Source organism: Salvelinus alpinus, chromosome 9 (genome assembly GCF_045679555.1).
Source record: "Salvelinus alpinus chromosome 9, SLU_Salpinus.1, whole genome shotgun sequence".
In the NCBI taxonomy this organism is placed as follows: Eukaryota; Metazoa; Chordata; class Actinopteri; order Salmoniformes; family Salmonidae; genus Salvelinus; species Salvelinus alpinus.
In genome coordinates, this window is record NC_092094.1 from 42,406,769 (window position 1) to 42,419,316 (window position 12,548).

Consider the following 12,548-nt stretch of genomic DNA (forward strand, 5'->3'; position numbering starts at 1 on the left):
ATTCAGAATCACCTTGATTCGCAGGAATTTGAATTGGTGAAATGATGTTGCCACAATAAACAGCATATACAGACAGACGATAAACAGGATATAAAAACAGACGATAAACAGGATATACAGATAGACGATTACAGGATATACAGACAGACGATAAACAGGATATACAGACAGACGATTAACAGGATATACAGACAGACGATAAACAGGATATAAAAACAGACGATAAACAGGATATACAGACAGACAATAAACAGGATATACAGACAGACGATAAACAGGATATACAGACAGACAACATATGTAGAAGCAGAGTTTACACAAATCGACATGCAGTATTTACACTATGTACACTGTACATTTATAAAGTATTTTTGATATGGAACTTTGCAATGTACAGTGAAAATGCTTGATGTGTTTAAATATCATTTGACAGTCTGCCTTTTTAGCTTGGCCTAATTTAAGACAACTTTGTTGATATTTTTGACATCCTTTGTTTTATCTTCATTGATTCATGTCTTTTACTGCCTTTGTTAGTTTTGTATCTTTCATTTTATAATTTTTCTCTAAAGTGTGAAAATAAAAATACAGTTGAATTAGATGTTAAATCTTAAAATGATGAAATTACAATTATAGTCATATGAATATATATTCCAATAACTTAATAGTATATAGTTCTTATTAAGACGATTTTCAAATATGTGAACCAATTTCAAAGGCTACCATGCACAGGTTTGGAGAAGATTGCTGCTGATCTGATTGGGATGAATGAGGACAATGGCCAAGGGGTTAAGAGCTATTAGCATGTGTGAAGATCCATGTCCTTCCAGAGCTGATGACTCAGACAGGTGAAGTTCACAGAAATTCCAAACTCATGACTGTTGAGATCTGTTTTTATCGTGACTTCTACTTGTCATGATTAGATTAAAGACATTTGGACACACATCTAATCACCCTGAAACAGGCCATTTTATGCAGTGTCAGCTGATGTAAATATAATAATAATAATTGTAATTATAATAATTTGGTGGGTGCTTATATTTGTCCTGTTTTACACATGAACAAGTGTGTATTATACGCATGTGTGAATTGTGAATGTTTTTTGTATATCCCAACTCCCCCTGAAACACCCTCGAAGAGTGGGGTCACGGCCAGAGTCACATATTCAAGAATGTGGGCAAATATTAAGGCCACCTTCTCATACTGTACTTTCAACTGCTCTAATGTTATTGTAAGATATGTTGAGTAAAAGGCTAACACAGTCGGACATGGTGTCCTCTCTCTACTACCACACTTGCATAATGCTCCAGGGAAGGAACAGCTAACTTAACAGAACTAGATCCTACTTTTTTACATAGTGAGGGGTTTTATACATGTAAAAACATTTTATATAACCCCTCAAGAGAAAGAAAGAGTAAGAAATGCAATAATCCCGACCAAATTGTCGACGAGGACAAGACGTACAGTAATTATACAAAAAGTTCACAAAACAGAATTGAATTGAAGTTAAAAATCTATAGTGCAGTTTATCCATTTTATTCCATTCCATAAATCCAGGCAGTAAGTGAATCTAAAACTTGTGGATGTCTGGAAAAAAACAAGAGAGTGAAAAAAGGAAGCGTAGCACTCCAAAATATAAAAAGTTCCTTAAAGCTGCACTATGTTACTTTTTGGGGCGACCTGACCAAATTCACATAGAAAATATGAGTTATAGATCTCTCATTCTCGTTGAAAGCAAGTCTAAGAAGTGGTAGATTGTTTCAATGTGCGATATTTCTATGCATTCTTGAGTTTCGTTTTTTGCGTCTTTTACTTTTGGTTTTGTAAACCAGCTGAAAATACAATATTTGGGGTTATTGAAAAGATATATCACAGTGATTTAGATGGTACAATGATTCTCTACACTACACATTTACATTGCTTGTTTTGTCACAAACTGATATTAGGCAAACTATTAGAATTTTTGCAACCAGGAAATGGCGGAGCGTCTCAAATAGTAATTACTGGAAAGCCAGCAACTCAGATGGAAACAATTATAGCAAGACAGTCAAGCCAATATTTAATTGGTGTATAGGTAAAATGTGGTTGAGTAAGTGGCCAAGATGGATCCTTTCCAGGCAATGGCTTGGCTTCCATACACTTTGAAAGATAGCCCTAGTACTGCTTAATATTATTTAACGGTACTTGGACTGTCTTTAAAAGTGTATCCATTATTAAATGCTTTTCTAAGTGCTTCATCATACAGTAGTATGTAATCAATGAACTCTAAAAAGCACTGCTGCCTACCCCACCACAAAACATTTTTTCATTGATCCCATCTAAACTTGTTTGATTGTGTTTCTCAGGGTCTACTCTCAGGGGCTCACCCTGCCAACTGTGTGCAGTGTGTGTGTGCAGTGTGTGTGTGTGTAGTGTGTGTGTATGTAGTGTGTGTGTTGGCTGGAGACAGGGGACCGAGGGACCTATGGACCATCAGAAAAAGGACTTACTTGCGGGACTTGTGGTCTAGGAGGTTGTCATCCAGGTTGAGCAGGGTTGGCTGGCTGATGACTCTCCTGTTGTACAGCATGGTGTTCCTCCTTAGGGAGAGCAGCGACTGACAGAACTTCACCCCCATCTCCTCCAATTCCCCCGTGCCAGTCTGCATGCCCTAGAACAAACAAGACAACACAGACGCGGTCCATTTAAAACACAAGAACATCAGGATATGATATGACGTCTTTAGAAAAGCTTCCGGTCTTTCATTAGAAAGAAACAAGATAAATAGCCTTCTGATTACTGGTATGGTATGTACTGTAATTTCTGGACAAGTAGGATTGCTTCAGCTTTACATTAGCCTGGTAACTAAATTGTAATACTTCTGAGTGGGGCCATTGGGGTATTTAGCCTACAGTCCATAACCACTGAGTGTGTTGTATAGAAAGCCTCTCTGGATAATTGTATTCATATCAAAGTAGCGACTGTCATGGAAAAATAGCTGTGATCTGCTCATTAACCTATCAGCTCTGAATACATAGAACTTGCACCTTCAGGACATTAGCTTTTGTATGTTTTGCCTGGGAATCTCGTAATGTTCTAATGATTGCATATAATTGCTCTACAGGCAACTGCACCTGCTTACTCAACCGTGTTATTAGCACATGCACATTAGAAGCTACTTCTCTAAGGGTTAGGAGAAGACCACCAGTAGCAGATCCCCAGAGGGTGTCATCCAACCGGGCTGTTTGTTTCTCTCCGCGGCTGTCACCAAACTGATGAAACGTGGCATGCTTTACAAAAGGACGTGTTTATGCAAATATACGAGTAAATACGGGTGACACATGACATGATGATGACATGTTTTTCAGCAGCCTTGTGATCCTCACAAGTGACTCTCAGCCTGCTACAGCCATGTATCCATTTGGCCTATATGTCACCCCGCTCCAGCATAGTACTCAATGAGACTTCAGAATCACATGCTCTGCTCCGCATGCAGTCTCTTTAGAGCAGGTGTGATGTTTTCATCCACAATCGCCATAATGGCAAAACAAATAGTGTAGCAATTTTCCAGATGACTCTCCTCCTCTTTAATCCTGTGTTTAGGCCATGCTTTTCTTCCATCCAATATCCTTTTCTCCTCCCCTGTAGGAACCATGTCAGAGCAGATAAGTGGAATGCCTGCTCCGTGCGCCGCATGTGCAATGAGACAGGGTAGTGAGGAGGGCTAGAGAACTGGAGAGCTGGGTGCTGGGCCCGCAGTAGCTCTGTGACTCATGGGAGGAGACTGTCTAAAAGTGTCATGGCTTCGAAGTGTGTGTGTGTGTGTGTGTTTGTGTGCATTGTGTTTGTGTGTGTGTCTGGATCCATACCCCCTGAGAAACACCATATATTGCACTAAGAAGACAGACCAACCTGTCAAAATGAGTGGTACATAGTGTGCAAGGGATAGCTGTTCAATAATTCAGAGTGCAGAAGAAGAGGTTTACATGTCCAGCATGCATAGAGCCCTGGCTGTTTGCTTGGGAAGGAAAATCAATTCTTCCCCTGTTTGCATTGTGGAGGCAACATTGACCATTTCAATTGCTGACTCTGCTCTCACCCTCCTCAAAATGTCAAACTGTTTGGCATGAGGATATGTCATGTAATTAAACCACTCTTCCTTTTCTCATGTTGGCTCATTTAAAGACAGATATGTGCAATGGAAATGTGGGAATGTTAATTACACCTTTCTGGCACTAATGCTACGGCTAATGAAAGGAAGGAAGTATCTGATGCATCTGTGAGCACAAGCTGCTTCCTAAATGACACAATACCTTCTCTATCTGAGTATAACACAATAGAGCAATATGAACTACCCAGCAAGCCCCCAAAGGGCATAGTGTTTGGTTAATAGCTAAAAAAATTATAGCCTATGAGCTTCCAAGTGTCAAGTACAGTTGTAGGATCTTAATCTGAGCCAGTTTGCTACAGCAGGAAAATAATCCTGCAGCAACAAGAAATGTGAATTATTATTTGGATTATAATTAATGGACAGTTTTTGTAGGGATTGATACATTTTTCATTTGGCCAAATCATGTCTGACATTTTAAAGTGGAAATTACTAAATGTAGAAGCCTTTTTAAACCTTGAATACACTACAAGTTTGCAAAAGAGTGATCAAATTAAGATCCTACATCTGTACATCAGAGAGAGAGAGACTTGGCTCCCTATATCCCCTTCCAGTTCAACTGCAGGGTCTGACATTACACTAATGGTTCACAAATCATTTAATTGTAATTTGCCATTTGATACATTTATTATCGACCAAGTGCCTAATAATGCCGTTGAGATGGTGGCCCAGGGACTATACTAAACGAATACAACTCTGTATTCATTATGCTGTCTCATACAGTAGCTATGTCTGTCCTACATATTTCATGGGGTTTACTATCTGTCGTACAGCTGGCCTGGAAACCTTCTGACACACCCTGTTGCTAAATTGAAAAAAACAGCAAAATACTGCTAGACTAATGTTTCACTTTCAAAATAAATCTATGCCAAAGATCAGACAAATGGCAATAATAATTGAGCATTTGAAACAGTGCTTGAATTGTATGTATTTTTCATGTGAGATAACTCCAACCATGGGATCAGAGGGACCTCATTTGCTGTTTGAGGAGAGAGCCAAGTGTCCTTGTCCCATGTTGGGATGGCTGATTTGTATAGCATATGTCCATAATTAGATGTGTGGGTTTCAAGCGGGCGTTACGGAGAAATGCTTAAAAAGATCTCGTGGCTTTGATGAATCTCTTAATGAACTCCTAGCCATGCATACAGATCTCCATCATGTCAACATGACTTCTCCAGCCCATAGAGACACCATGGTTTCAAACCTCTACCACAGATTTCCCAACATACTCTGTGTAGCCTGTATTGTACCGCCCACTCGATTTACATTTCTGTGAAAATTCCTTTAGGAGATTTACGGTAACGGAGGATATTTCCTTCAGATTATCATTAGCCTCCTCTCTATAGCCACTTGTAAATGATATCTCCTTTCAAGCCCCAGGAAATTAAAAAAGGGAGTCTGAACACAACACACATTAATATTTCCCTGCAATACACGATACAAAGCAAACAGAGCGTCTGGAGCCTCTTGGTCCCTTGTTTGGGGTGTTAGTCTCTGTATCTAGTCCAGTGGTTCTCAATCCTGGTCCTGGGGACCTTTGTTTTTGCCCTAGCACTACACAGCCGACTCAAATGATCAACTCATCATCAGGCTTTGATGATTTGAATCAGGTGTGGAGTGCTAAAGCAAAAACAAAAATGTGCACTCCTTTGGGTCCCCAGGACCAGGATTGGGAAACAGTTGTCTAGTCTCCTGATGTTGGTTAGCGTGTCCTTTAACCTCCCTGTAGAAATCACTGTCTATATCCTGTACAGATTGTGCCTTCCCACTGCGGTGGCCGCTCATTGGAAACAACAACTCCCTAATGGTCTTGTTAACAGGTTCACGCACCTCAGTCAGTCCTCAAACAGAACACAGCAGAACACAGGTTGGCCGGGAGTGTGGTAAGGTGAGTCCACCAAGGCGTTACACACACATGCATGCACGCACACACGCACATACACACACACACACTCCCTGCAACACGGATGTAGTGCAGGAGGATTTTGTCTGGGATTTGGCATTTGGTGTATCTTTTAAAAGGCTCTCTCGTCATGACTCTTTCATTTGATATTAGACCCTGATGAATATTGGATGGGTTCTGCCTTCCTCAGCGAAAGACTGACCTTCAGGAAATATATTCTGAGGTCACTGCCCTGGGGTTTGAAGTTGATGTGCTGGCTCTCTTGTCCTCTATGTGTATGTGGTCCCACTAGGAAAGCTTATTCTGGGGAAGTTTGATATATAACTGTATTATTAAATCACTGCCTAATGTATGTATTTTGAGTTGTAGTTATTAACCTCGGCTTTAGTGGAGCATCCTGTGATTGTTTTTTGGCACCTTTACATTATCTGACAAACTTTTACATTTCAAATAAAAGCCTTTTAAAGCCCTATAAATGAAGTCATCCTCTTGTCCTCTTCTTTATTTTGGAAGCGTATTTAGAATGAAGGACCATAAAAGAGGAAGACAACCGGTAGTTTGTGAGGACGCGAGAAACTCCAGAAACCTAATCAAAGTATTTTGTGCTCATTTATCTTGGCACTCGTTTGTCTTAATTGTGTCCTTAAGAAAAATAAGACTTGATTAGTTTGGGCGTAAAGAAATGACAACTCAGCAGACATTCTTCCCCTCTAGCTGGAAATGCAAAGCTAAGGTGATTAGAGGTAGAATCTTTGTGATGCAAATTAGATTCCTTTGAAGATTTCCCTTCTTTTAGCGTAGACAGTCTTACTGCATCAAGCAATAGAAACCTAGTGTCATGGTGGTGAATGGAAAGATTCAGTGGGAAGGGAAAAGTCAATATTGCTTTCAATATGCATTTGTCCCAATTCACGTAGTCAGTTTTTATATTGTGGCTGATCTGAAAACCTCATATTCAACAGTTATACTTGCAGCAATAATCACATTAATGTATTCATATTTTGACAGGCTATCATTATGAAAAACAAAGATAATAGATTCAACTGATGTTAGGAGTTCAGTCCAAGGAATCCCCTTGAATTGCCCATACAGTTCTGAAAATAAGGAAATTCAGGATACCAAAAATGATACAAATCCATGTGTGAATGAAGTACAGAATATTTTTGGTCACTGTTTAAAAATATTCTCCTACATGTAGAATAAAACCAACACTTAGTTCACCAAGCCTGCATACCAAACCCAGCGTATTGCAAACTCAGTGGTGAGCTGCTCCCATCACTGACCCAGTCTCTGATTCAGTGACTGTCTGAGAGGATAATTAAGCTTCTAGTCCCTGACGAATCCCACAGCCAATCCCACGTCTCACACAAGCCACTAATTGGCATGAATTAACGGTGAACTGAGGTCATTTCATCAGTGACTGCTCAAGCAGCACATAAAGAGAGAGAGAGAGAGAGAGAGAGAGAGAGAGAGAGAGAGAGAGAGAGAGAGAGAGAGAGAGAGAGAGAGAGAGAGAGAGAGAGAGAGAGGAGAGAGAGAGAGAGAGAGAGAGAGAGAGAGAGAGATGGTCTGCCAGACTTCTGACACGGCCTGACGATATTAGTACAGACTTTTTAATCAAGAAACATTCAGGCTTTTTCCCAACCCTAAAGTGCATGTAGCAAACATATGGCCCACCACCTGCTCACTGGGCCATCCTAATGAAAAGTCAGATTTTCTCATCCATTAGTCCATATCACCCACATTCAGCTTCTGATCTGATAACCAACACAGCAACACTTAGTGAGTGTTATTCTAGCCAGCTGGACTCAGTCTTCTAAGTCATTGACTGTGCTATAGAGAGAGCATAGAGAGAATGGTTTCAAATGACTCTCATACAGTTGAAGTCGGAAGTTTACATACACCTTAGCAAATACATTTAAACTCAGTTTTTCACAATTCCTGACATTTAATCCCAGTAAAAAATCCCTGTCTTAGGTCAGTTAGGATCACCACTTTATTTTAAGAATGTGAAATGTCAGAATAATAGTAGAGAGAATTATTTATTTCAGCTTTTATTTCTTTCATCACATTCCCAGTGGGTCAGAAGTTTACATATACTCAATTAGTATTTGATAGCATTGCCTTTATTAAATTGTTTAACTTGGGTCAAACATTTTGGGTAGCCTTCCACAAGCTTCCCACAATAAGTTGGGTGAATTTTGACCCATTCCTTCTGACAGAGCTGGTGTAACTGAGTCAGGCTTGTAGGCCTCCTTGTTCGCACACGCTTTTTCAGTTCTGCCCACACATTTTCTATAGGTTGAGGTCAGGGCTTTGTGATGGCCACGCCAATACCTTGACTTTGTTGTCCTTAGGCCATTTTGTCACGACTTTGGAAGTATGCTTGGGGTCATTGTCCATTTGGAAGACCCATTTGCGACCAAGCTTTAACTTCCTGACTGATGTCTTGAATGGGGACCGCTGATTTGTTCGAATTCCATTGATCAGCATGTATTGCTGTCAAAATGTGCTTGCTCTATTCTACAGAGACAGTTCCATCACTTATGGATCTTCTAATATCATTTAAATCAGGAATTACATGAAACCATGGAGGCAGTTTAACAGTAGATTTTCTTGGTGGGGTGGGGGTTAAAATAGAGGACTTGAACATGTAATCAACACCTTAATCCTCCTGATATACATTTGAAAGTGATCTTTCATTGACTCAACTTAATTTTCTTCATGCTCAGGAACACTCTGCTATGGAACAACCTTTATCTCATTTTGAAAAATCTATGCTATAGAAAGTTACAGCATAAATATACCATACAATAAGATATTACCACCAAGGTCAAGATTAACTGTGGGCATGAACGGACCCATGGCACTCATCTAAAGAGGGGAAGGTATTCTGGCAATGTTCCCACCTATCCACTGGCTGCCTCTGCGGCCCAATTTCATGTCTCTTATTTCTGATGGTCTGAACATTATATGTAATTTCTTCACCAAGGTTGTTTGCCCACACTGATGATCATAAGTGAATCTTCAGTACTTACTCGTAGTCGAACGCTGTTTAAAGATGGATTGAAAAGGGTGAATAAAGGAAGATGACGTGGCTTACTTTTATGTTTATGTGAAAGAAGCATATATACACTGAACAAAAATATAAACGCAGCATGTAAGGTGTTCATGTTTCATGAGCTGAAATAAAAATCCCAGACATTTTCGATACGCACCAAAAGCGCACCAAAAGCTCACACAACAAAATGCCACAGATATCTCAAGTTTTGATTGAGTGTGCAATTGGCATGCTGACTGCAGGAATGTCCACCAGAGCTGTTGCCAGAGAATTGAATGTTCATTTCTCTACCATAAGCCACCCCCAACATCGTTTTAGAGAATTTGGCAGTACGTCCAACTGGCCTCACAACCGCAGACCACGTGTAACCACGCCAGCCCAGGACCTCCACATCCGGCTTCTTCACATGTGGGATCGTCTGAGACCAGTCACCCGGACAGCTGATGAAACTGAGAACTATTTATGTCTGTAATAAAGCCCTTTTGTGGAGAAAAACTCATTCTGATTGGCTGGGCCTGGCTCCCCAGTGGATGTGCCTGGCTCCCTCCCAGGCCTACCTATGGCTGCGCCCCTGCCTAATCATGTGAAATCCATAGATTAGGGCCTAATGAATTTATTTCAATTGACTGATTTCCTTATATGAACTTTAACTCAGTAAAAATGTTGAAATTGTTGCATGCTGTATTTATATTTTTGTTCAGTATATATACATAAGATAAATAAAGGTTAAATAACAACAATCGAAAATAATTCTGCATCATCGAAAATGCAGGCAAAATTTGTGAAATCACCTGGGAGACGTTGCCTAGTAGCTTTTAAAACATGATTACAAAAAACACCATGTGAACCAATCAGCAGTGCAATAAATGATTATTACCTTCTGCAGGCTATAATGAGGAGACAGAGAGAGGGGATGGCTTCTCCTCCAATGAGATCATTACATGGGGGGGAGTTGAAAGGTGGGGAAGAGGTAGGTAGGGGGGGTTTGGGGAAGGTCAAATGGAGGGATCCATGGACACGTGAGGATTGCAAAACCTGTACTGTTATGCCAACACTTCCCTCCCAAGACTACTACAGTACAGCTAAGGTTAGTGGAATATTTGTCAGGGGAGAAACATTGGCACAACTGTAGCTACATATTTTCTTCCGTGGACCGGATAACCTTTACTAAGACATTTTTATTTCTTATTGTCTTCATAGGAGAACTACTGTTAAAAATCATAGCACGAGGAGAGTGAAAAGTTCCGCTGCTCATATAAAGACAAATTATTTATAGGTCAAAGAAAACTACTGCAAAAGTGGGTCTAGTTTACAGGCCAACTTTTTAAGACTACTTTAGGAGTGCAAGCCTAATTACCCATATTGCTTTTGGGAGGTGTTCCTTTCTCCCCCTCTTCATAATATATGAACCATTTCTTCTCAAGAGATGTTGCAGCATGAGAAGATACACTAGTATGACTCTTCTGTTGATATCTACTGTGCTTATTCAAACATAATATTTCTACTCCACTGTTATTTCTCAAAGGAGGTGTGAGTGTTTGTGCCTCAGGGAGGGAACACTGATTGTATACCACTACAATCCCAGAGGAAGCCAATGCATCGGTGCATTTTGAAGAGCTATCCTTCTCTGTCTATTTAGGACAAGGCACTCGAACCAATTATCTTCCACAGTTGACGAAATAGCTCTACTGCACCAACGTATCAATGAACTGGCCCCAACACAGACTCATGAAGCACATCGTAAAGAGTGATGTTGACTTCCACAAACATATACACTAAGCCAGGGCTCATAACAGCGGTCTCTGTGTACCAACCTTAAAGACGCCCTGGTCGCAGCCATTGTAGGTGCTCTCCATGGTGTAGCTCCGGAGCACACCCATCTCCCTCCAGACCACCACCCGGGCTGTGGCCTCTCGGGACTTCTCCACAAGGTAGTTGCAGCTGTTGAAGGAGAAGGCTGGGGCTATCCGGTCCAGAGTCTTAGGGATGGTCTGGAGACAAAGACAGAGGGAGAAGAAAGGGGCTTTAATACAGGTGCAGGGGTGGGTATTCTTTACACTGTTTAGCCCAAATAATGTAGATAAAGAAAGGTTGATTACCGTCATGATTCATTGAAGCTCTAATAAATGATTGCTAAATTATTTAGAATATATAAATTCATCGTTTTTAACTACATGACAACATTCCCAAGACACATTGTCTTCCCCAAACAAAGCTTGATACCGTAGCTAGGTAATGATGACCAAGCGTTAAAGTAATTCTACTTCATATATCCAGTAATAGCTACCCTATATCCTGGGTCCTCCTTCAGAGTGGCAGTATTGACAGCAGAACCTGACTGCCACACAGTCTCCTTCACACTACAGCCGTACAGGAACACATTCTTCTTCCGCGAGTGACCATGGTAATCACAGAACACCTGTGGAGGCAACATGACACAGCTGTGATGACGGCCCTGAAGGAACACAAGGTTTTGGGCGTCGTTGAACATCATTAATCTAACGGGGATCACAAAAATGACAAGGTTTTAAGGGCCATTGTGTGAGATAATAACACAGCGGCTTTAGCACAAATGCAGTCGACTATCTAGTCAAAGTGTGCATTAACCACATCAATTCACGTGGAAGACACTTTGGTTAGCAACATTTACAACAAAGAGAAGTCAATCACTATCAATAAATTGCATGCATGAAGCACTTGTTTTGTTTAGTGATAATAATACAGTTTCATGCTCATAATTATTTGCAGGTACACTGGGTGATTACGATAATAATAAACTGTAAATAACGGTTCAATTGATTTACAAATCGAGTAAATTTTTTAATTATACTGCTGCCACACAATTGACTTGTTCATTTCCCAACACAGTAAAAATGATCAAACCCATAGGTGAGAAAGTTTCTGATTCTTTACGTTTACGCTGAGGCAGGAAAAGTAATCATGGCCCTCAAAAAAGCCTTTGTTTCACTATGAACATTGATTTGACATAATTAACTTATATTTGGCATTTCAAGGTTAAAGACACATGCAATGCATTTTCAGTTACAGAAATAAACCTGCCAGATTGTCATTATCTAAATGAGTTACCTGTAACTGAGGTTAAACAGTTCTAAAACAGTTCAATCAAGTTTGTGGTAAGAAGGGCTGAGAAACCCAGAGCTAGATGTTTGCCTGACTTTACATTCTGGAAACAGAGCAAATGGTTGTTGGAGTTCAGGTAGAGATCACAGCAGAACAGCTTAGCTATAAACAAGATAAGTAGATTCAGAAAGAACAACACAAAAATCAGGGGAGGTGAATCAGATAGACCAGGGATGTTGAGTTATATATCTGAATGAACAACAAAGTTCAGGGGAGGTGAATCAGATAGACCAGGGATGTTGAGTTATATATCTGAATGAACAACACAAAGTTCAGGGGAGGTGAATCAGATAGACCAG

The 12,548-nt window shown here is 40.3% G+C and overlaps 1 protein-coding gene across 1 annotated transcript in view; it reads right to left on the reverse strand.

Moving 5' to 3' along the window:
- The window catches only part of LOC139530132 (cytosolic carboxypeptidase 4), a 151,654-nt gene that overhangs the window by 29,670 nt on the left and 109,436 nt on the right, over positions 1-12,548 (reverse strand). The window contains exons 21-23 of the mRNA XM_071326251.1: positions 11,396-11,527; positions 10,923-11,099; positions 2,487-2,647 (exon numbers count right to left, since the gene is read on the reverse strand). Of these exons, the coding sequence (XP_071182352.1) occupies positions 2,487-2,647; positions 10,923-11,099; positions 11,396-11,527 (470 nt within the window). The remainder of the gene's footprint in view (positions 1-2,486; positions 2,648-10,922; positions 11,100-11,395; positions 11,528-12,548) is intronic.